Source organism: Anser brachyrhynchus (genome assembly GCF_964034855.1).
Source record: "Anser brachyrhynchus genome assembly, chromosome: 5".
NCBI classification, from domain to species: Eukaryota; Metazoa; Chordata; class Aves; order Anseriformes; family Anatidae; genus Anser; species Anser brachyrhynchus.
Genome location: NC_137699.1, coordinates 40,976,651 through 41,002,750, shown reverse-complemented (window position 1 = coordinate 41,002,750; position 26,100 = coordinate 40,976,651). Strand labels below are relative to the sequence as shown.

Below are 26,100 nucleotides of genomic sequence, written 5' to 3'. Positions count from 1 at the left end.
AATAACTTGTCACAATAAGGACTTCAACAGAGATGAACTTCAGGTTTTGAAATTCAGTAACCTTTCAACAGGGAATTGTACGGTGGGAAGGAGAATGCAATCCCTGCACATCCATTCAGAGACTTCCTGCCGATTTCAGTGACATTTTGAAGCCATCCCCTAAACAACCTCATCTGCATTTCCTGTATGAATCATGCCAGACAAGAAATCATGAGAACCTGAAGGTTCTACCATGCAATTATAAAGGCAAATACTCTGTTGCTATAGAATTGCCATGGGTGTAAATGATTCATCAGAAATGGAAACACTTTCCTTGTGCCTTGCACATGCAGTTTCCATAACAGTACTGACAGGCACACTCTCTTCCATAGCGATATATAACTGTTAAAATAATTGGCTTCATAACTAAGTAAGTAATGAGCTGAACAGTCAACAAAAAAGGAATCATTTTAAAGGAACTTAGTTCTGAGTACAACAGCATTTTCAGTCACAGGTAAAAGAACAATGTTTCATTTGTTTTCCCACTACAAGTTTTCCTGAAAGAAGGCAAATGACTTACTTCTGAACTTTTTCGTTGGCCTCCTTTGAAACCTCCAAGGCCTTTTGGAGCTTCATCTCAGTGTTCTTCTGCTCTGACTGAGCTTGCTGCAGCTGAGCTGCCAGTTCTTCAATCTGGCCATAGGTAAGGGTCACAACATCCTCCCTGTCTTTCAGTCTACCTTCAGAAGTACTGAAAGCATGGTTAAGCCAGTCCTTCGGGCTCATCCCTTGAGACAAAGGTTTGTGTGAACTGGGGGAAAAAAAACCATACAGTTCATTAAGGTGCAGCCTAAGGCTGAACTGCAAGAATACTACACTCGGTTTAATTAATATTTTTAATATTATCATATACGGATCTATATGCATTAATACCAATATTATTTCAAAGGTGATGTGAAACAAGAGAATACCTCATTTCCACATGGGTCTTCTACAAGTATGTAACAACTAGCAGAATTTTAAAAAGTCAAAAACCTGTTAAACAAACTTACAAAGTAGTAGTATTTTTCAACTGCATTATTCTCCCAATCACTTTATGACCTGCAGGAAAAAGCTGTTATTGTGATTTACATGAAGTTGAATTAATCAGTGTAAGTTACTGATATGTTATTATCTCATGATACAGAGGCCTCTCTTTTAGCAAGCAGACTCATCAACTGAAGGGAGTTTATTTGCAAAATTGAAGATTTTTCAATACAATGAAAGGAATAAAAGTGTTACAATGTACAAACATAGTTAAGATATCAGGATTTATTAGAAATATGATTTGTGCATGCTAATCAATTCTAAAGGCCCTCAGTCGATATTTTTGTGAGATGGAACTTAAATGTTTCTTGATGCTGGTTTAAATAAGCTAGTAACACATATACTGTGATACACTATGTCTTAAATAGCTTCTTTGTGATAGACAGAGATAGGTTACTTGCCAGCATCAGAGTTTTATTGCTGGATACTTCAACATGTATAGCGTCCTTCACTGTTTTATTACTGGACACTTCAACATACTCCACCATAACTTCTTGGAAAGACTTTCCTGAGTCACTGTTTTGGTTTGACTTAGGGAGAAAGTAGACATGTTTACCAACTATTGCACACTGAAGTGCCACAGGTGTATACTCAACTCATTCAGTTTTATACACAATTTTGAGTTATATTCACAGAGATACCAAATCATACAGCACAAAATAGTAACGTCTTGTTTCATTGATGACCATGTAAACATCAAACATTATTTCAGCATAAATTTCTAGTAGCAGTGGAGACTGATTGTAATACTCAAGATATTCTGCATGACAGCAGGTGGTATGCAATAGCATACGTTCTTCCTTTCTAGTTTATTAAGATGTTTGTACAGAAAACATCCTTCATTCTGTCCGTCCATAGAGGAAAATCATATACAAACTAAAATATAATACACATAGATAAAAAACTGTTCATGAACTAATGGAAATCTAAAAGCTGAAAGGTCAGTGTTGATATGTCATTATGCCTACTACCTGAGGTTGTCTGAAAATAAAGTGAAGAACATTTTCAATTAAATTAAGATATTGAAAATATAAATATTTGTAAAGGGACATTAAAATCTCTAGAAAATCTCTAGAACATACTCATTAAAGGTTGCACATAAAATTTACTGATTGAAATTCCACTATGGTCAAGCATTGATAACCACAGGAAAATACAAAGATATGCAAATAATGCTGAAAGATGGGTACTGAAATACCACTAATGTCTACTTCTTAAACACCTGGCACAAGAATAAAATGAAAAAAAAAATGCTGAGAAGCTAAACTGTTCAGTGAATATATGGGTCGTTGGTTTTCAAAAAAACAAACAAGCAAAGAAAAAAACTAACTTGTTTATACCAGCTGAGAGCTTTTTTTAAAAAAATATTTTCCTTTCTAGAACATATGAAAAACATGGCCTTTTATTTAGATTCTAAATCTAAAATTCTGTCCCTGTCTGGCTACAACTGGGCTCCTTCTGAAAGACTGGCCCTGAATAATACAGTATGCAATACACAGTTACGTGTTTAACTCATAATGATTGCATCTGAGATTCTGACGTATATATTTTGTAAGCCAGTGAAATTCATATAGATAAAGGCACCGTGGTTGATAAATCTTTCAAACATGTTTTTAGGACCATACAATTTCCTAAGTTCCAGAAGATTATTTCTTCAAATAATATTGATGCTATAAATCAAAAATAAATGAGAGTTCTAGGCCTGAAAAATGGTTCACAGAAGCATTCAAACTGTTCCTTGATTTAAGGAATTCACACTTTCATTATAAAAAAAAACACAACACCAACTTTTGCTTACTATGGCAGTATGAGTCTAACAATTTTTGATTAAGCCTGGGTCTGAGAGCTGCAGTTAATGGTCCTCCTTAGCCATATCCAGGAAGAAGAAAAAGTCAAATGTGATGAAGTCACTTATGCAGCTCTGGCAGATAGCAAGAGGTCCCCCCAAAGTCAGAACACCTTCAAGCTTGCCATAGATTTCGCTAGTTATAACTGTTCCCAGAGGGACTTGTCACTGGCTGAAAATCAACTGCATGAAGTGCTGCTCTTATAACACTTCTCTCTTTACCAGGCATACTTTTGGTGCAAGGTGAGAAATGATTTTCCACCTGAAGCAATTACTGAACAACCTTCCACCTAAAGGGGTGGGGGGAAATAAAAAAACAAACATTCCCTATTTGTTCCCTCTTTCCTCCCCATCTCCGGTGATAAACATATCCAGTGTTTCCAAATGCATGCCGGTCTGACCTTGGTTTTCACCACAAATGTCTCTGACACTCAAGTTCTGGAGACTGCTCAAACCTCAGCCTGCACTTGGGATGGCTTTGAAGAGGGTCCCTTCATAGTGCTGAGACCACTCAAAGGCTAGACAGCATTGATACCTTGAAAATACTACCTCAGAGGTGCTCTTGGGAAACAATCCAATAAGAAAATATTAAAAAAAAAAAAAAGTTCATAACACCTAGAAGGACTTTGACATTTTCCTGCAAAGCAGAGGAAATAAAATGGTCAAGTTCGCATTACAAATGAGTCAGGAGCCTGACAGCTGGTAGACAGGTAACTAGATGACATTGCCCTACCATAGACAAATATTTTAGTAGCCTTCCTTCCTCTGCAATTACAGATATTAAGAGAACTGTTTCCTCTTCAGTACAACCTCCAAAACATCTTTCACTAATTTAACTGACGGCACCATCTGTGTTAGCTCAGGCCACAGACCATGTTACAACATTAGTGCATGTTATGCATAACACAGGCTATGTTCTGTGCATTCTTACAGTCCATCATAGAGTGTCACTACCTCATCTGTAGGATGAGCTCAGGTATCCTCTGTATTTTATATTCTCTCACCAAACCCAACAATAAGCACTTGTTGGGCAGAGCCCACTAATGATTTTCTTCTCTGTGTCAGCTGGTGATAAAACCTTAGGATTTTACAGAATAACATGTTGACTGATAAGCACTGATCATGCATGTCCCTACCACCAAACTCAATCACTTTTGAATTTGGATCCATAGTGAACTGTAGGTTGAATCTCAACATTCTCTCCTGAAATGATCTGGAGAAACCTGTGACTTGCATTGTCTGCATGCTGTATGATTGAAGCACATGTTCATTATTTATAGTGCAAGCTTGAACTGACGATCATCCATCTTAGAACTTCCATTTTTCAACATATACAAATTAAAGGTCACTACATTGTGCCTCCTCGGGCCTCAATCTTTTCACCTTTAATAAGAGCAATGACTAACTACCTTTGCAAGGTGCTCTGAGCTTCACTACTGAAAAGGGACTTGTCACTGTTGAAGCATGTTAGATCCAGCATAGTTTGAATTTAGGAAAAATGAAACCCAGATGGTCTTCTGGTGACATCAAGCATCAAACATTCTCTTTTGGATCTCACTTCATTCTCCAAGCGCCAAGCACCCTGCAGTACCCACACCATTCCCAAGGGACCAGCCTGGTAGAGGTAGCAAGGACTTAGGGCACGTGATTTAATCATTTGAGCCTTTCTCGAGGTTGAGGGACTGCTGAGACATGCTTTCAACAAGAAATAATTGGAAGCCAAACCTCCTTTACAAACCCTTCACTTACAGAGATGCACAGTAATCAAAAGTCACCTCATGCAGCCAGTAGATAAATCGCTCAGGCAGCACAGATTCATGTCAGTGATACGCACACGACATCCAGCACCACCTATCATTCCTCACATTCACCACGGCATCAAATGGTCCAGGACTCCCACAGAAATAGCTTATGGATGACTAATATTTGGTTGAAACAGAATCCAAGCAAAACATACATGATATGATACCAATAAGTAGAAGGAAGCATTCTGGAGATTTTTGCAGCTGTGGTACTATCCTCTTCAGGTAAGTGCAGACCCATGGTTAATAGCTTGTGATCAAGAAATGCTTCTGAATTTCCTGAGCACAAGATGCTATCCCCAGCAGCACCTGGAGCTGGTCCCTCTATGATCTCTAATTGATTAATTAGAGTCTGGCAGATGATAACTTAAGCATTAGCTTTTTTCAGACATATGTCAGTTCTCGGATACAGTGCATCAGAGTTTACAGAAGAGAATACTGTATGTTTTATGCTTTAATCACAAATATAATACTTGATACAGATTAACATGACTCATACAACACCAGGATTCCATGATGTACCTGTGTTAATTGCAATATACACAACCACAGGCTATCAGATTTCTTCCAAGAATTAAGGCACTGAGTTTTCAACACAACAGCATCTTTTGTAGATGCTCTTCAGAGTTTATTTGACTACACGCTATTCCTACAACCAAGCTTGCTTTAAAATGTTCCTCTCATGTTTTGACATGGAATTGGCTGTAGTAGAGTATTTTTGTCTAGCATTCACAGAGTGAGACTATCCAGCCCTGAAGCCTAGCTTCTGTGTAAAATTAATCTGATATTTTAAAAATAATTGTATTTTGTACAGTGCTTACTTTACCATACTAGAAGTTGCAAGAAAGGATTTTGCTATCTTTTATCTGCTCTTTATTGCCAATTCATATCCTTTGTCCATTCTTAAATATTTGCCAATGGCTTTAGTTAACAAAATAACTTTAAGGTAGTATTTGTAATACTGTAGTTATTCCCTACAGTAATAGATTGTTTAGGTAACACTGCAAATACAGAGCGAACCTTATCTATTAATCGAAGACAGAACTGGCATCAAGTCATCAAGAGTGACCTCAGTATTTGAATATAAAGGATGTTTAAGATGGTGCCAACACCTCCACATTGTACAGCATATCACAGAATCCCGACTGCCTTTCCTGGGCAGCACTATCATCGTAGCTACAACCGAATGGATCCTGTTTCAGCTGAACGTGGCAGGCAGGCAGGAGGGGCACAGGCAGCCCGGGGACAAGAGGTTTTTCCACCTTCCCAGATCCTGGGTTCTCTGATGGCTGCCGGAGGCCTCTCCATGGACATGGATGAGTGCAGGGGTGTGAGAGTGGGTGGTGTAAAGCCAGTGATGCTGGCTGTCAGCCAGCTGGGAAATTGCCTATGTCAGGGATTTGCAGAAACACAAACCAGGTGGAATCAAGATGGAGGATCCTGTCCTAAATGTCATAGTGGCTTACTTTTCATACCTTCAGTATGCTTTTGACAACATCAGTTTTAAGAACAGTGCACTTTTGTCTTCAAAACTAAACATAATTAAGAAAGCAGTAACTCTGGTTGTGTGCTGAATTAATAGAGCTTTTGGTACGCCAACCAAAACAGGTAGAAAATGGACACAGTATGTATTGCTTGTGCCTTTTTTGGTGATCCTTGCCAAGAGTTTCATTCTGAACACTGCCTCTTACATGGAAACCAGGTATTGTGGGATAGATGGACATTAGGCCTTCAGAGAAGGCATGTCAGGATCAGCTCCTACAGATCCACACATCTACCACCAACCAGGTCTGGACGGCAGCCCCCTTGGCTCCTGCTGACTTCACTGCACTTGGCAGTATGCAGTACATGGCTGGCTTGAAGATCTAGTCTCCAAAATGCCAGCCATGGAAATCTTTCCTGTTGACATGGGAAATGTGCACATTCAAGGGTCAGGCATTTCTGCTCTGAGACTTAAATAACATCTCCTGTCACCGTAGTTTGAATTTAGACTCGCCTGCAGAGCTAAGAAAATCTAGCAGAGATATCTTTGTTAGAAATTATGCATGAAGTTAGGGCTAATTTGGTTTGTGTCTTTAGTTTCTTTTACAGCCTCTCACTGCTAAGGATAATGGCTTCTGATTTCCATTTTATGTGTGACCTACACACAAACAATTCTGTTTGGAATGGACAAAATCCTTCTACAAAAAGCATTAATACTAGTGTATCACCTCTTGTATTGGATAAACTGAAGTAATTCAGACAGAACAAATAAGAATCCTGACCCTGAAAACTGATGTAATCAGTGGAGTATCCAGTCAGTAGAAAGTGATACTTCATATATACATCCACCCATATATACATGTACATAAAATAAATCTGATAGCACAGGTATAGATCATAACACGGGCATCAGAATCACCTGAAAACAAGTTCAGTGTAATGACTATGTGCTGTTGACTTTTATTTTTGTCTCCAGGGAATACTGTTTACTTTGCTTTAAAATTTATATGAGTCATTTTGTTACATGTGCCTTTTTTTAATTAGTTTGAAGGAAACAGTCATTTGAGAAAGAGAGCGGAAATCAATTCTGATTCGATACTGATAGCTACTGTGCGATGTAAACTGTGTGTTCTTTCTAATTAAATGTAAACATGTTCAGTTCTAAAGTCCAGCAGTGATGACAACAACTACTAGAAAGGATTGCTTAAGCCCTGGTCAACTGATTCTTGTGAACCTTTTGTTCATACCGTAGGTGAGCTTGTGCAATCTGTCGTAGGGTGATCGCCAGTTGTAACTGACTTTATTTTAGGTCATCTTCAGAGAAAAGACTTGACAAGAATGTGGAGCACTCTGTAATACCTCAAGTTACCCATTAACTATGTCCTTCTGATAGCTAATCAATAGCATTGCATGGAGCCAAACACACTGCACTGAACTGCCCCTCTTCCAAAAGCCAAGTCTTGGTAAATATTTAATGGCAGTAAAGGTGTTTTGACTGTTATCAATCTGATATGTTAAAGAACTCTTGAAAGAAACTTTATCTTGCTTCTTTCTGCATAAATAATTTGTTCAGTTACAATTTTAGTCTTATGCAAAAGCACTTAAATTAATGATCTAATGCTTTTAAATCAAAGCTTTGGACAGAGAAAATAAAGTTTCAATGCCCATAACACATACACACACACAAAAAAAGAAGAAAAATCAAAGTTTATTTCCTTGATAAAATGCCAGCTAGAAATATACATCAAGGAACCCAGCCCTTTATACTGTAGTAGTAGATACTGTGCCAGACTTGCTCAAAACCTGTTATACAAGTGCACATTTGAGATTTTCTTTCAGGGCTTTAGTTTCTGTAAAATTCCTAGCTCTTGCTCACATCAAGATGGCCTAGGATTTTTAGCTTCTTTTCATCAGGGAAAAACTCAACCCTTTTTATATTAATATACAGTGACTTTTTTTTCCTATAGAGTGAATATTCCCATTTTCAGATGGGTATATTCTCAGCTAATGAGTTTTATTAAGTGTTCTTCTGTTTTGTATTTTTCTGTGCAAGGCAGTTCACTTAACAGATAAACACTTTTATCCTGATTCTTTAACACCTAGTGCATGTAAGCCTCTGCTCCAGCCAGGTAGGATCTGAATGTCTCCTAAGAGACTTACATAGGATTATTCCATACCTCTGTGCTAATGTCACAGGACAGAGAACAGAGGAGTCTCCTGACCCCCTCCACCAGCACAGTCTTACAGCCTTCTCTGCATGATTCAACTTCACTATGAGACTAAGCATATTGAAGAAACTGATTCAGCAGTGGATCCAAGCTTTTTCTTGGAAAATAATCTGGGAATAAAACATTGATAGTGTTTCAGCTTCCAAAATGTGAATCACCGTAAATATTTTCCCAGAAGTATAAGTACTATTTTTTTCCCCAGTGTTTAAATGGCCTCTTTAGTGCTCTTGATGCTATTCAATAGATTTCCAAAATAAAGATCACAGGAATAATTCCCAAACACTGGCGTAGATAAACTGGACAGCCAGGAGTTTTCAAATCAATAGTAATTGTCTCTGATGAAAACAGCATTAATTAAAATCATAAAGGCCTATAAATCAATCAGGCAGTAAAGCGCATGGCACCATTCAGAAACGACCAGCTGAAGAAAGCCTGTTACTAATAACCTTAGAAAATATCTTGTATTTATTACAATGTTATCTTTATAAATCAGACACGATTGTGAATTTTATGGCTGTCCTGATTTGCTATTGTGATCACATGGCTTAACTCCCCCACTGAACCAGAAAAGCAAGAGGCAAATCTGTCTCGGACAGAGGGCTAGAAGCCAGCCCTGCTTTCCAGCATAGCCAGGAACATCCAGCTGAGTAGATGGAAGAGAAGTGTCTCTCCAGGAGAATGCAATTAAAAGAAACACGAAGAATGGAAACGTGTTTCAAAGATGGAATAACCAAACACATATGGAATTTGAGAGAGAGATGATCTAATGGATGAGATGAGTTGCCCTAAAGCTAGAAACCCTGTGTAACTGACCTGGGAAGGGATTCACATGGGGCTCTGCTCTCTTATCATTCCTTAGTTAGTGAATGATTCAGCTGGGTTAAACTCTCTGAATATCTTTTTTAAAAAAAAATTAACTTTTTTTTTTTTTCTTGAGTATACTTCTCCCCATACCCAGAAAAATAGAGTGTACTTGAAAAATTTTGTCTGATTTTTCTTACAAGCGTTACTGAAAAATATTAAGCAACTCTGACCACGGTGGAACAAGGTGTCCTGTGCTCCAGCACATGCCTGGCTGTGGTCACCAATGTGCCAGGAAGTGAGGTACATTGATGCACTCTATGTGAGTGTGCCCAGAACATGGTTTCTCTGCTGTCAGTACTCTGCACAGCAATATGTGCCCCTCTGAGATGGCTGCAGTCACCAGGAGGACTGCAAGTGTTGCAGTCTGAAAGCCCTCAACCAGGCTAGTACAGATGCCTGTAGTGTCTACCTTAAAACTATCACGGCTTCTCCTATGCAAAAATGGAGATGGTTTTGGGACTGCTATGCAGAAATAACCTAGCAAGTTGCCTCCTGAAAGCCATGTGAATGACACAATGGCAACGTATTGCTACTCAGTAAGCCATGTCTTACCTAGCTGCTGCTGCCAAACCCTTATATATAAATCACACAGCTCCTTGGACAGTTGAGCACTATGAAACAAGGCAGTTAAAACGATGGCTTAAATGATAAAGGGAACGCCTGGGAAACTTAATATAGGGGAAGTCTGCTTCTCTATTGTACCAATGCTTACTGAAGTGATGGGGCAGACTTGTCTGGGCCATTCTCCCTAACATGAAACAAGGACATATGCTGGGGAATGATTTAGTGGACTGGGGATCAGAGCTCTGTCTTGAATTCCCTCTTCTGTTTCACATCTTCTGTGTGGTACTGAACAAGTCACAACACGCACACCACAGCCTGCCATGATGAAACTGGGAGAAAAGTGCCCTTCCTTTGCTTTTTGCCCTTGTTGAATTCTAAGCTTTGCGGGGCTGGGATTACTTCTTCTTATCTATGTGTGCCACATCTGGAAACCTGAGGCTCCAATCTTGGTTCAGGTCTCAGCACAAATTATTATTCACAGGAAGATACAAAACAGCTAATTAACAGTATGCATGTGTTGGTGATGTATGTCAGTTTGCTTAACTTTAGGAGACAGATCCAGGTTTAGGACTTTTATGGAAAAAACACTACAACTTCTCACGATGCAGTTTCTGCCTCCCCATTGCAGGTTCAGCCACCATTGCAACCAATGTGTAAGGTGCAAGCAGTGACAGCAGCCTCCCACCTGCCGTGAGCCCAAGAGCTTTGTTACCCAAGAAGGTGTTCCTTGCACCCTTCCAGATGAAAAGGGCAATCAGCTGGGTATAGCCCACCGAATGAAAGCCAAATTGCGTGATTCACAAGCCTCTTGGAATGTGAGTGATTAGACTGGCTGTTGCTGGAGAAAAATCAGTGAAGACAGAGCTTCAAAGTATAAGGGTTGGAAAGATGCTGAAAACAGATGCTGAACTGATTTTTGTATCCTAAAACTTTTAAGTTGGCTCCCTCACCTCTCTCTTCTTTCATCCCCATGAATTTTGACCACCGGGCTATTGAAATCAAATCTGTAAAAGAATAACATTGTTGTGCACTTAATTTAGTCTGAGTGAAGAGGAAAACAGCAGTGTTAACTTCATGAGGCAGGAGTTCATGAGAAAAACTCCAGCTTCTTCTTTTGGCCAGCATATCATTTCTCCATAACCAGCAGGTAAAAGTGAATCGTTGTAGCAGGAAATGTATTGGTTGCACTGAACCAAAGAATTAATTATTTTCTCAGGACCTGACAAGGAACCTGAATGAGCATGAAAGCTTTTGTGAAATATAGCTAGCACTGAACTGACACTGTTCAATTCAAATTTATTCATTTTTTAGACAGGAAAAGGTAATGTGCTATATTCTACATGTTCAGCCAATCCTCTGTTCTCCTCTGATAGGAGCGGAAACATTTGCTCAAGAAGGAGAACTAAATTCCTATGTCACGATAATCCTTGCTCTACTGTCACAGCTGTAGAAGTATAGTAATATATCACTCTTTGGTTAAAGACAGCAGGGAAGAAGAGCTAAAAGGAAGAATAGGTATTTCTGTAACTTGACTAAAGACCTTAGGATCAAAATCTAGCCTCTGTATTATTCCCTTTTACAGAATATGATTGAAACAAACAGATTGTGATGCTAAATGAGCCTATCTCAGCAGTAAAAGAAAGAAAAAATCAGATGTTATGAACTGTGTTACCCATCCATCTTCCCACTCCTTTGTCTGAAGGACAAGTGAGGGACAAATTCACAGCACTTCTTCTTTCCTGGCAAGAGATGCCCCCTGTTCAATCCTCCTTAATGACAGTTGAAGTCATTAGTGCATTTCTTGTTGAAGACCAGGAGAAAGCCTAGTAAAAAATGACTGGAATTTTTGTATCAAGAAGCTAAAGGCTGAGGCCATCAGTAGATGCTTACACCATTGTCTGTGTCTAATAACAAAACACTTCCTGAAAATCTTACTCCTTCCTTCTGATCTCTGGAAATGGAACACCAGAAGAGAAAAAGCACAATAAAAACTTACTTTATACATTCATATAGTAGGACAAGAAGAAGTTCCTGCAAGAGTTGAAATGAAATGAAATGAAATTAAATAAATAAAATAAGCAACCATATATAATCTAGATATTTGAAATTTTGACTTTTAACTTGCTTATCTCAGTAGCCATGGGTTAGGTATGAAACAAATCCTTCAGGTTAAATTTTGAATGCAATGTACACAATTTTTGCCTTAATGAAATATGTAAGATCACATCCTCCAAATCAAGCCTACGATATGCCCTTAAGTTATTTTTTCATGGACAGCGGGTGAAAGGATGTCATTCCTCTGTTTAATCAGGAGTTAAAGCGTGTACAGTAATTCCTTATTTTCTCAATATTCCTTCTGACAAAGATAACAACCATAAGAATGGTTCCCAGCTGGCTAAACCTGACATACAGGTTTTGTTAATAAAAAAATGCATGACTTAATTAATGAAACGGATCTATTAAGACTGTCCCCCAATCTACTACAGTGGCCCCACCTACAGCTGAACTTCATATGACCTATGTTATGCAAAAAGAATTGTAATAACTTGCACTGGAAGCTGTTATAGAGGAAAGGTTGCTATGAAGAAAAAGTATGACTCAGAAATGCATACAATGCCCCTAGAGGAGAAAGCTTAGTATTTTCACTTTTACTCAGGGTTTTCGTTTACAGTGTATAAATAATTGAAACGATTTTGTTAAACTGTGTAAAATTATTTCATCAAGAGTAATTATGTTTGATCTATTAGCACCTGATACTATCTATTGTCTAAATTGCTTGCATTCAATCCACGAATAAAGTCAACAGTATTAACGTCCATTATTGAAGTATTAGTTGAGTAAAAATCATTTTGAAGTGTTTTACGTTATTGTAACCTTCCTCCAGAATAATCTTCAAAATAATTATCATTATACCAAGATCTTCTCCAGTTTTTAAAGGCATGTTTTTCTTTAAGTTTTCAAATCTTAATCAGGATATTTAAAACTCACAAACAGTTTACCTGTTTTGTTCTGGCAAGCATAAATCTGTAGCAATCTACTCATTTTACATGCTTCTCTGTTCCTGTCTAGCTGTCCCACACCAAATGGCTATCCAAATTCTACTCCATCAACCTTGGCAGGCTCAACACCTCCTTTGCTAAACCAGTTTTCCCCCTAATCATAAAGAGCTGCAGTATTACAAACAGAAAGAAGGAACTCTGCAACATTTCTACAACAAAATTACGTACATATATTCACTGATTTGACCAAAAATTTCCCTAAATCTGAACTGTACTCACTTATTTAGAAATATTTTCTGTCTTGCAGCATCATCATTTCAAAGCATTTCAAATACTTGCTGCTTTTTAGCAGAGGAAATATTATGAACTATTTGAGATTACATTCTCACTCAAAGCAATGAATGCCACAGTCTTCTCCAGAATAAAAAGCTACTTTCTCTCCGTGGAATAGTAACTTTACAGTAATTTAGAGGAAACAGGAGAAACAGTTGGTCATTAAACATTAAATGTATTAATGAGGCACTCACAGTATATCGTTTGTCTGGAAAAGGCAGTTCTGTACTTGCATTTTAGAGGGACTGCTGCAATACAATAGCTACTGTGATAAATTTAGGTTTCCCTCACTTAACTTGTAGCAGAATCTAATAAAGAAAACTTAAATCAATGTATTTTCCAAAAACGTATGAGTAGCACTATTCACATCTTACAGCTAGGGGAATCAAGAGGCAAAGAAAAAACATTCCAAAAGAGGCCCTTCATTTTCACTCCCCTAATGGAGACCTTTAGGACTTTATATTTACAGGTTTCCAACTTGCAACTCTGGATGAAAACAATGGTAAATCAGAATACTCAAAGCAGAAGCCCCTATAAAGCACTTTGGCAGCATGTAAAAATCATCCGCCACTGCAGATTCATGCTGCTCTAGAAGTCCTGCTTGGTTCCTAGAATCACAGAATCACAGAATTGTAGGGGTTTGAAGGGACCTCGAGAGATCATCGGGTCCAACCCCCCCGCCAAAGCAGGAAATCCTCAGACCTGAGTGTACGCGTGGAGCACTCTGTGGCATTTTCTCACTACATGGCATCTGGAAACAGTTCAGGAAAACGATCCAATAAAGAAGTGACACAGGCTATGTAGGATGCTGGTTTTCTTAATAAAAGGATTTATATGATTCACTGGAGTAGAAGGAAAAGTGACTAATATGATGTCTAGTACCTTAGGAGATATAAAGGGTAGACATAATTTCTAATGAGACAAATTAATTCTGTCTTCTCCCAAGACAATATGAATATCTTCTTTCTAATTTCCTTTCCTAGTGCTAGTTCTTCAGGAACTATCAAACCTTAAAATCATAGCACTTTGATGAAGTCTTTGTGCATCTCCTTACCCTGAAGTTGTCACTCGTTTAGGTGGTTAGGTCAACTGCCTAAATTTCAGGAGGCACAAAGAAATAGTAATAAAGAGAAAGTAACATGACCACATTAGAGCACACTTAAATCAATGGGACAGAGTCCAAGGTGAATGTATCTGTTTGTAAAGACCTCCAGAAAGGGAGACATTAAGAGAAAGAGGTATGTCCACTATGTCCTGAGCTTTTAGTGTAGACTATTGTCTTGTGCAACCTACTCCGGGGAAAATGAGTTGTTAGTTTTGTCTGAGGAAAAAAAGGGTTCACAGGAAGAAGAAGGTTAAAAATGTAGAGCTGTATGTTTTTCAGTGAGAATATGATTCATTTCAGAAGTCATTTCTAAGAGCAGAGTATATGATGGGATTGTTTGGTGGACAAAAGCTTTGGGAAACACAAACCAGATATTTAATAACAAAAGGAAAAAAAAATCAGCTCACCAAAATAATAAGCATGCAGAATCTGATGTATGTTTAACAAAAGAGAGTAACATCTTGCCTATGCTTATGTGACAGTAAAAATCACTGGCTGTTAAAGCTGAAGCACAGAAAAAACCTTCAGGGAGAGACCATGGGAAAGCGAAATGGAGTATGACATTCTCTGAGTAACTATGGTGCGTCTGGGGGAAGAACTTCAGTTGCTGGCCCCATCAAGTACTGACAAAAGGAATGCGAGAACTGTTCCCAAGGTGAAAGAAGACAGGGTGAACAATCCAGCTAATGAGATCACACTAAGCTAATGGGATCACTGTGACTTGCTTTGCTTCTGTTGGTGTATGTCAAAACCGATTTTATTTTTTTATTTTATATTTTATATACTCTTTTTAAGGTAGCAGTGGGCTAAATTTTGAAGGACTTTTGAGAGACTGGGAGAACAAGCATACCTCCAGATTTTATGACTTGTGTAGAGTCTATGGGGCAAGAACACTAAGTTCAGAAGTTTACAAATTGTGAGAGGGGTCTTTTCTCTGTCAGAGAAAAAAAAAACACAGAAGGCTTGGACTTGTTAATACCTTATTGAACAGACTTTTATTGCTACTGCCCTCACATAGACACACAGAGGTTACAGACACTTTGCATTTGCACAAGCCCCCAGTTGCTCTCTCTTGTAACCCTGCTGCAGACAACAGAATAAACCCTACCGCGTTGTAGCACTGAACCACACTATGGCACATTCATAATTCACAAGTACTGACAGGACTCGGGAATGCCATAAACAATATTTTTGATTTCTAAAAGCTCAGAGAAACTTGCTTAATGAGTCAGTATCTTGTTTAGGGTATGCTGAAAGTGTTCTGGAAATGATGCTAGGCCAACTCACAAGGTTTTAAGAATAAAATAGAACAGGTTAAAACAGTCAAGTGCTGGTGCCTATCGTTTAATCCTCCACTGAGTGGCTGGTGACCTGAGGAGGCACTTGCAGGTCCCTTCCCAGCCCCCTAAATGCAAACTCAGGTGCCTGAACTTACATATTCAAGACCGAAAATTTCGGCCACACTGTTTAACAGGCAGATCTGCTGGGAGGTCTCTTGTAACCAGATTTTTTTTAAAGCCTTATATTATTGGACAGATACTGGCCCAAGTCCAATCCACAACTGCAAATCTGAAGAAACAGCTCAGAGGAAACCAGCAGCCTTATTAGCTTTTAAAGATTTCATTTTCAAGAACTCAAGACCCTTTATTGACTAATGAAAGGTTGGGTCCCCAAGCCCACAAACTGATGTTGCTTGGAACATATTTTAATCATTTTGGAGTGCTAGCAGCCATCTGTCTAAAGAGCTTTGATCACATAAACGCACTCTGAACTGCTGCTTCTTCTGACTCCAAACCCTTTTCTGAAAGCCAAACGGAACCCACAGGCATGGCAACTTCAAGACACAATTCAAGGCCTTGTGATGCGATAAGGCTGCTTTTATTATTTAGCACATCATTAGGTTTAATGACACCACAGATAACAGATACACTAAAAAGATACCATTGTCATCTCCTGTCTTGTAACAGGAATATCCAACTGTGAGTACACTTTGTTTCTACCCGACACTTCTTTCTTACGAAGTTATTTTCAAAGAATAAAATGAAACTAAATGAAATAAAAACATTTTTTCCTGCCACAAGCACCAGAAATACTAACAAAACAAACACGTAACAAGTAAATAATAAAAAAGTTAAGCGAGCACCCTTTCTTTTCTCACTACCACTTTCCTACTTTGTTTTGAAAAAAAAGATACAGAAGGCAAGCAAACAAATCCCAAATAAACTACTGTATTTATGGTTTAGTCTATTGGCTGTTGGGCAGATACTGTTTACACATAGTAGTCTGGTTTGGCTGGCACTGAATACAAATTTAGACTGAAAAGAGAGAGATCCCTTACAGTTACAGCTTTTATGATGTTAATATTTACAAACATTTTACAAAATTGCCCTAATTATTTCCTACACAAACTCTTGAAACAATTTGGGCACCTCAAAGCTTAGTTTGTGGTGACCAGAGTTTTCATCCTGCTGTCTAGTGAATGGTGCAGATACATGCTGTTAACTTCACAAGCTTGGAAGCAACAATGTCAAGCATGAATCAAAAATCTTGAAATTATCGGAGCCAATAAATTTCTCTCAAATATGAAAGCAGCAGCCCTAGAGACTAACAAGTGGCAAGAACTGCATAAAAATTCCTTTCCTGAAGAAAGAAGAGACACAGCTGGTGGATTCTGTGTTGCAGACCTTGACTTCATTTGCTCTAATCACCATCAGCCTCAGTGGATTGCACCCTGAGATTCCAGACTTGTGGGTTTCTCTTCCTTCTGAAATCTGATTATTGGCCCTTCTACTCATTGAGGACACTAGTCACCAGTTGCCAAAAGAAAATGTTGCTATCAGACACTGCAATGTTGTATTTCTCAGTTCAGTAGCCTTCATGCTAACTGTGGCCAGTTAGGTGTACGAAGAAGGAGAAATTAAGAAATAAAGCCCTTACCAAGCCTTAGGGCATAGTGAAAAAAAATTCTTCCTGATTCCCAAGCAGGCTTTCAAACCTACTGCAGCTTAAAAAATAAGTTCAATTATATTAGCTAGAGAGGCTGTGAAGAGTTTTCAAGCTACTGATGTAACACAAGAGGAGACCCCATGTGCTTGTCTGTCCACCTGTCAGACAGGGATTTTTCAGGCTGCAGTATGGCAAAATGTTTTCCTTCGGCAATTTCTAGTCCCTCGCCTACTAATGCTTGCTCCTGCTCCTGTGTCACTGTTTGCCACCACTTCTGTGTTGCCAGTGAAAACATATGTGGGTGGCCGTGCTTTAATCTGTATCACTGATACAGAACAGGTTCAAAGACGACAAAAACAAGATGTGAAGTGGCTCAGGTAGGGGAAGAAGTTCTTTAAAATCACTTTGATGTCAAAGAAAATAGACCACTGATTATTCACTTGGCATAACTTCCTCCCTGCCCTCCTGTGGCTTTTCCTTCAAAGCTCACAGCCAGACAAGCTTCTCTGCCAGTGAGACAGCAGTGCTGCCCTGCTGCATACACGTGTTGGTCTTGGTGGCGGTGGAAAAAAACTAAGTGTGCTCTGGGCCAGTTCTTCTTCCCCTCCTAACAATATGAACCACAGCTTATAAATGAAAAGCATTACTAATATATTGCATTTTACTCAAATATTTCAGAGGCTGAGGATTGTGCAAATCCCAGCAGGCCCATTTCTTCACTGAAAAACTGACTGAAACCTTGAAGTCCATCCCTACCCCTGACATTAAAAATGAAAGCCGTCACACCTATGCTGGAGGAATTATCCATACCAGATGAATAACAAAACATTATGTAATTCTGGACATAACATTAAAAACCCTCAGCTTCCAAAACACAGATCTCTATCTATTAGTTAGAAAAGTAGCTTGGGGATGTAAAAACAGAAAACTTTCCAGTGAAAGGCATCAACAGGACATGCATGTAGCAACTCAATATAACCTCTAACTTAAAAAAAAAAAAAAAAAAGAAAAAAATATCTTACTCTCAACTTCTCTGTTAACACAATAGGTAGGCAGTCCTCTGGCTCATTTTCTTCCACAGACAGAGGACTTCTCTTCCCACCTGAATTCTTACTTATTTCCTAAACAAGGTTTTCCAATGACTCAACTGGGAGCAGGGCTAAGCCCAAAGTAAGAGAAGTAATGTTATGTCTAGCACTGCCTGAAATTTCTTCATGCGGACAAGTCTTCTCAACAAACAAATGTTTTTTACTAGAAGATGTATGTTCCAGTGCAAAAAAATATGTTGGCTTCCTGTGGCAAATTTCTAAGTGAAAGTTTTCCTGTCACCTTCACATTTCAACTTTAAATGCTGTTTTGCTTCAGTTCTTCAGCTGAAGAGAACTGAACCAAAACATAAGTCAAAATGATCTTTTTTTCACTGAATTGACATTTTAACATAAAAACGTGTCCTGTGAAAATCAACAGAAAAGAAATGGCATTTAATGTCCTTCTGACGATGTTACTACCTTATTTCTAAATATCATATTCATAGCAAAAGAAATTCTCATTAACACAATATTTTCTTGGAAAGTCAAATCCTTTTCATTGTAGTTTTAGATTTTCTTCAAAATTTCTTATGGGAAAATTTGTCTTTCAAACAGCTTATTGCACACATCTTTTTTGTATTTCTCTAACTTGCTCTAGAGAATGCTTTTTCTAATCCTGGGTCTGTTTTCCTTCCCTGGTTTTAAAGTAAGAGGACCTACATTTTGATACTCCATAGATCTCTAAAGGTATGACGGAAAATGGTAATACTTCATTTTATACAAATAAAGAAGCTGAAGCAGAGATTAGTGATGTGAATTAACAACATTCATTCAGCATTTCAATTGCAGAACCAGAACATTTAGCCTTTGGTCACATACCCTTTCCACCAGGTAACAGCTTTCATAATCCTGCAAATGCTCTGTACAGCTTTTCCAACATTTCTTTTCAAGTATTCTTACATTATACAGAATAGATATTAACTTCGCTGATCTCAATATCTTAATTTTTACAAGTACTTCTACAGCAGTATACTTTACATTAATAATCTGCTCCAAACTATCAGCAGTAGTCAGCTGGTTGCTTGTAGGTGGTTATTCCAGAGACTTAAAACCTTTCTTCCAATAATTCCACTTTATTAGGCTTTAACAAATTTTAAAAACAATTCCTAGAAACCTCTAGCTATGTACTTATTCCAAAAAGCACAGAACAAAATTACACTTCTTAGACTTTTCAGCTCACTGAGAAACCAAGGAATTCATAACAGAAAACCACAGAGAACCAAAGTGAAACAGAGGGGGAAGAGAATCAGCCTGAACCAGGGAGAGCTGTTAACAGAAAGTCAGCCGGGCGCTGCATACAGAGTCACAGGACCATATCAGCATCCACTGGCAAGGAATTCCTTTCTGTCAAGCAAATCCCTGCTCTTAGAGAAGAGCAAAAACTCATCTGAAAAGGTCTGTAACAGCAAAATTGACAAGGTAATCATTCTTTTAGTTCAAGTTACCCCACAGAAGCAGATAGGAAGAAGTCTGTGCAAGTCTGATGAAATACAGTATAATCCGCTGCAGGGTGCTTCTAGCTTTAATGTTTTTGGCACAACAAAGGGCTGGTTGGTCCACAACAAGTTTTAAAAATTGAAGAAAGATTTCCAATATAACACACTCAGTAACAGAAGCAGTAACAGACATAGCCCAGGGAATAGTATGAGTTAAAACCCCATCACAGAGCATGTTAAGCACTTCAGTCCATGTTCACTCTGCCCACATTCCTCCTCAGACCTGCTGCTTAGCGTTTCCTATTGGCAAAGCACCTCTGAAAGACAAGAACCAGTCCATGGAAACATTAGGCACAAAGATTTCATGGAATATAGGTCAGACCAATCCATGCCTGAGTCAACAGCAGCACAAGGCAATCTGAGTGTGCTACATTCATCCTAGGGCTTGTTACAGGGATGGCGTGGGCTAGCTTGTTCCACCAGGCAGCTGGGATCTCTGACTGTTCAGTGCTTCCTCTCCCTCTAAGTTTTTATAAATCACTAAAGCTCAAAAGGAAATTATTTTTCCATGCTGCAACTTCTTTTTTTTTTTTTTCCCAATATGATGGGAAAATCTTTGAAATCATGTCAGGGCAAAAAGAGAAACTATCAAAACTTTTGTGTGTGTGTCTCTCTAAATGAATGAGAGAGAAGAAGCTCAGAGAGCACTGCTGGCTAAGATATTCCATTGCGAGGCAGAAAAAAAAGAAAAAAAAAAAAAAAAGAAAAACAATCCCCCTTCCAAACAGACTCAGACACTGCTCTGCCTTTTCATCACCTGCCAAATAGGTGCTGTAAACACCAAGCCTATGACCTATACTGGAGCCTCTCTCTACCATCCCTCTTCTGGGCAAATGGTCAAGTGTTAACTGCATATGAGAATCTGGTCTGCCACACTCCCAAGAAAGCTCACTACCCACTGATTTATAAAGTCAGTCTCCCTGGCAATTATTGCTAGGAAGTAAAGCAACTGCAGAAGGAGAGACCAATCAATTCCAGGCTAGAGAACATGAAGTCTAGGAATGGGGCAAGGGGAAGAGGATAATAAATCCAATAAAATGTGAAATATATAAGGGTAACAAGAAATACAAGGCAGGAAAGAAAAAAAGAGGGGCTTACCAGTGGGAAAATGCTTGCAGAGCTACAAAGTGTGAAAGACCCCACCAATCTAAAACAGCAATACTTCTGGGGCTGCAGAACTCCACTGGAAAGTGGCATGATAACAGAGGGAGAACTAGAACCTGCAGGCTCTAAATCCCAACCGATTTCAGCACTCAGTTCAATAAACTGGAAGAATGCACATACATTTAGGTAAAATAAATAAATAAATAAAAAGGGTGGGGGTTAAAACTTTATTCAGAGCATGTCCAAACCTCCCATAGAAAAAATCAGTGGGACTTTATATGTAGAGAATAAACTAAGAAATATAGCTCAGGTCACACCCGAGTTTTTTCAGAGTAACAAAAGACAAACAAAAACCTTAGTGTTCCCTTACAGAGCCATTTTTTTCTATATGTTGGGCTGCGTAACACCGCAGAGGGTTATTCTCCTTCACAAGAAGACATATTGCACCATCTCCCACTGCATAATACGTGCAAGCATCTCACCTGTTTGGCATAAAAGAGAATCTCTCCTTTGCTTAGAAGTGGGAGATTTACTTAGCTCAAGATTTACATTTGATGTCAGTGTCTGAAACTCTTGGATAAAACAGAAGTTACTGCTGCAGGGACACAGAATACTGAAAACACAGCTGTTGTCTTCTGTCCTGATCTCCCCCAAATTGCTCTGCAAAACAGTATGTTTACACTGATACCACACACTGTCTGGTCATTCTTCTCAATGACCATAACCAGCCACATTATGGTAAGTTTAAATCAACTAATACTGAAACAACAGCAGTGTCAGAATTGCAGCGTGCTGTCAGGACGAAAAGAGCAGGAAAATGCGTCAATGGGCTTAAAAGAAAAAGTGAGAAAAAAAACAGCAATGGAAAGACAAGTTCTCTGAGGTAAACTGCGGTGGCAAGTGCTCAAGGTATCTTGCTTTAGCTGCAGAGGAAGGACTGAGATCACTGCTCTGCACTCATGGCTGCAGCCTCACTCATCCCAGTGTAAATGGGTTCCAGTTTATTTGGACTGGGAAGCTGGACATTAGAGCAACCCCATCTCCTGCTGCACATCATGTCACCCTGAGATAAATCTGGACTGGAGAAATCTCTGAAAAAGACAGAGGTGGCAAATCAGAGAGGCTGAAATATTTGAGCAGGGGACGGTCAGAAAACAGTAGACTAAATATTTAGGCAGTTGTATTCTGATTTACGTGCCGCTACTGTCCCCGTGAACTACACAGAACATAAGAGGATGACTATTGATGTTAGGTAGAACAATCTATAGCTTATAATAGTCCTTACAACTGGAACAAGAGGACAGTCTAACAGCAAGAATTATGCTGTTACATATCCTTTTACAGGACCCATGGAACAGGGATGAAATGATATCACTCAAGTATTATAATCCATAACATCGGCCATGAACCTACAGAACATGTAAATTAACATGCACCATTGTATTCAGAGCTTGAACAGAATACAGCCTTTTTCTTTTTCCCAGAAGTTCAAATATTGCCTTACAAAGCATCTTTCTTCATCTATTTCTCCTGTTATAGGGTGATTCAGTTCTGTAATTAAAATGAAAATTAAGTTTGTCCCTGTGCTTATATGTCTTTCATTTGAGGAAATCAAAAAAACTCTTGATTCTTTTCTCTTTCAAGTCTATCAATTTCAATCTTTAAAAAGATCAACCTGCACATCATTTTACAACAGACTTTGTGGGAAAAAAATATATGTATCTCCACAAAATCAATTGTTTTTTCAACTGTTTGCTCATGCTACTTAAACCATGAATCCCACTTTAACCGAACCATCAGCAGCATCAGAAGCTTTTAGATTAAAAACTTATTAAACCTTTTCAATAGTTTATAACTTTTACAAGTGATACAGCTGGTTAGGGAACAACAATTCTGTTTGCAATGCTGATGGAGAAGCTACCCATACTGACTGAATGTCTGCTTCTAAAAATATTTATTTCAGATCATAGTGCTTACTATTAGAAGGGGTCTCACTGAAGTTAGACTTCTATCTCATTATTGAAAATTGTCACATAGTTGTAAAGTAAGATACCTTTTTCTTGCAGGGTGGCTGTACCTTGCAGATCCTAAATACTCTGGAATGTACAACTCTTGAGTCTGTGACATGCATCTGCCCTCAAAACTCCATCTCTCCATAGCTACTATGATCTTTCTTTCAGATCTTTACTTAACCTCAGCATCAGGAGAGTAAAAAATCATTTTTAAATTTCATTTTATTGTTGCAAGGTTTTTCAAATATCTGTTTATTAGGAAATTCCCTGCAGTAAATGTATGTTTGTGACTTCCAGCCTGTAGCTATTTCTGCATGTTACATGCTTCAACTGCAAATTGGAAGAACCTCTGGATAAAAATTTTTTGCAAAATTTTTACTGTCCTTCCTCCCCTGGGAACATCAGACTTGGCAAATATATAGCTTTTAGAGTACTGGAGTAAATCACAAAGGAAGCTCATACATATCTTTGAAATAACTACTCACAGTTACTAAATGCATCCCTAAATTTTACCTTACAACCCTTATTAACTCTTGCTGCTAACATACCAATTCTTATCCTTAGCAGTTTCATTCAAAGGTGTGTAAACTGACACAAATATATATTTCTTATACATATGTACAGCAAACAGTAGTTTTAATGAACTGAGCCTCACTGCCTCTGACCCCAACATGAAACCTACAAAAAACATACTTTTAAGTAGAGATAGCCCTACATTTATATTTTGCTCTTTTATCTTTCATTACAATGGGGGTTGACATCTTAGAGGTGTACATTTTGCTGTACTAGTTATACTCTGATCAAATTATTTGCCTATTAAAACTCCTGTTGCCAGAGATTTTCAGTGAAATATTGTAGCCTTTTTTTTTTTCTTTTTTTAATTTGGAAAAATATATATGTTCTTCCCTGTATAGAGATATATTTCTCATACACAGCTGTGCTATTTTATCTAATATGTGGAAAAAATAATCAGTATGCAACAGCATACTTCTGTCTGTCAGCATTTTTATGTGTAGCAGAAGTACACTTCTGAAGCATTGTTGAAATACAAGGAAATTGATTATAAAAATGGACAGACCATATAACTGAAAAAAATAAAAAACTTCTGACGACATTCAAACAACAGAACTATGTGAGAAAGTGGTAGTGGGATTAACACTCCTACATAGTTCAAGACTGATTATTTGGATATAGCCTTCTTCAGTCACTGATGATCTATGATTTGCATTAATCCCTAGCTTAAAGAGCATTGTGGTGAAACAATTTTCCTAGTAAGCTAGAAACTCTATACTGTTCCTAACTGTTATGCAAATTTTCATTTCTGATATGCATTTTGATGTTACTCCACAGAAAATCCAATTTTCCTTTTGAGACATGACACAGGAAAAATATAAAAAGAATAAACAGAAGCAGAGAACTTGCCCAACTTTATTCTGAGCCAACTTCCTCTCCCTTCTGTATCTGAATTAGATTTCTCTTCCTTTTCACTTTTTCCTCATTTTTACTTCTCTTTCCCTTTAAAAAGAGACAGATTCTTTCTGGGATGTACCATCTTTTAAGTCAAAATTCATGTGTAAATTAACGTTTCATCTTTTATTGCACAAAGTTCAGTTTTGGTTTGGACGTTCCTGTCTTCCATGAAACTCCTGTTCTAGCTAGGAGTCACTTTCTGCTTCATAAGACCAGGTTACTCTGGACTTTATCAATTCAGGTATTGGAAATCTCCAAGAATGGAGACAGCAAAACCTCTCTGGACAACCTGTTCCAATGCTGCACATCCCTTGTGTTGAGAAAGTTTTTCCTTACCATAGAATCACAGATAGAATCATAGAATGGTTTGGGTTGGAAGGGACCTTAAAAGACCATCTAGTTCCAATCCCCCAGATCTGGGCAGGGACACCTCCCACCAGATGGCCCAAAGCCCCACCCAACCTGGTCTTGAAGCCTGAAACTGTCTTGTTCCAATTCAAGTCTGTTGTCTCTCACCCTCTTGGCATGAAGCACTCTGAAGAGCCTGTCCATCCTGACAACCTCCTTACAGATACAGGCAGGCTTCTATTAGGTTCTCTGAAGCCACCTAAGAAATAATTTTATTTTTTTTTCCAGGCTTATCAGGAGCTCAGAAGCAGTACCCTCAGTCTCTCTTTACAGGGCAAATGTTGCAGCCCCCTGACCATACCAGCTCTCCTCTGTAGAAGTTAAGCTAATTTATATAGCTTTCTTGTACTGGGGGCCTAAAAATGCATGCAGTGTCTAGATATCAGGGATCTTTTTCATTGAGGGGAAAAAAAAAAAAAGGATTTTTTTTTCTGAAGGTCTGCACTTGTTTCCTTCCTTTGAGCATGTCTGTGTATATATACAGTTGCACGTTCACACATACAGATAATCTGGAACTAAATATCTCTTCCTTGATTTTGTATAATAAAAAGATATTAAAGATATTCAGCCTTTTCTGGTTTATACTAATATTCATGAAAGACAGATCAGTATAAAGATACACATTTTAGTGTTACTGTTTGCACAGGTAAGCCTTCAAAAGTTAACATATGCTGATAGTCGTTACATTTATGCCCAAACCCCTGAAATGTGGCTGTGCATGTAGGCACAGCTTCAGGTATTTATTACACACTTTAACATTAGCCTCTAGTATTTTTTTTCTTAAATTTGTTTCTCCTAGGTTAAAGGATGATGTGGAAATCTTGGTCCAAACAAGGGAACAAATGAGAAGTAGGAGAAAATGCTTTTTTAAGGCCAAGGAAGACCTAAGAGGAGAAGCAGGAGAAGGCACCAAATGGTGCCAAAATTCCCAAGCTGCTGTCATAGTGGGCAAGGCACCACAGAGATGACAGAAAGTGGGAGAAGTTGGTAAAAGAAAGAGGGAACAGTAGGTGAAGGAAATGTGCAGTCTGTGTAATAAGATATCTCACTGCAGTTCTGTGGTTCAGATGAGGAGTGGAACGTGTGAAGGCCCATATTGTGATTCCTGGGGAGCTCTAAAGTCCAAAAGAGAAATAACTCAAAGGTAAGGTTGTCTTAAAGAGCAAATCATCTTGCCAATTCACTTGTATCAAAGCATCAAACTTCCACCTCAGTCCAAAACAGGCTGTCTGAAAAATACTCTCAGTACTTAATGTTACCACTACAAGCAGTAAAAGAAAATAAAACG

General features: G+C 38.4%; 2 protein-coding genes across 17 annotated transcripts in view; one reads left to right on the top strand and one right to left on the bottom strand.

Annotated features, from left to right (window-relative positions):
• The window catches only part of LOC308195479 (uncharacterized protein), a 62,023-nt gene extending 43,334 nt beyond the window's left edge, over window positions 1–18,689 (top strand). Inside the window, exon 3 of the mRNA XM_080592977.1 lies at window positions 10,480–18,689. Within this exon, the coding sequence (XP_080449103.1) occupies window positions 10,480–10,545 (66 nt within the window). The 3' untranslated portion in view covers window positions 10,546–18,689. The remainder of the gene's footprint in view (window positions 1–10,479) is intronic.
• The window catches only part of MIPOL1 (mirror-image polydactyly 1), a 192,985-nt gene that overhangs the window by 23,340 nt on the left and 143,545 nt on the right, over window positions 1–26,100 (bottom strand). For 14 of the 16 annotated variants that reach the window (XM_080592925.1, XM_080592926.1, XM_080592935.1 and 11 more), the window contains one exon: window positions 560–790. In XM_080592925.1, the coding sequence (XP_080449051.1) occupies window positions 560–790 (231 nt within the window). Of the gene's footprint in view, window positions 1–559; window positions 791–19,910; window positions 20,076–21,637; window positions 22,014–26,100 lie in introns of those variants that run through there. The other 2 variants (XM_080592931.1, XM_080592929.1) reach the window with 2 other exon arrangements.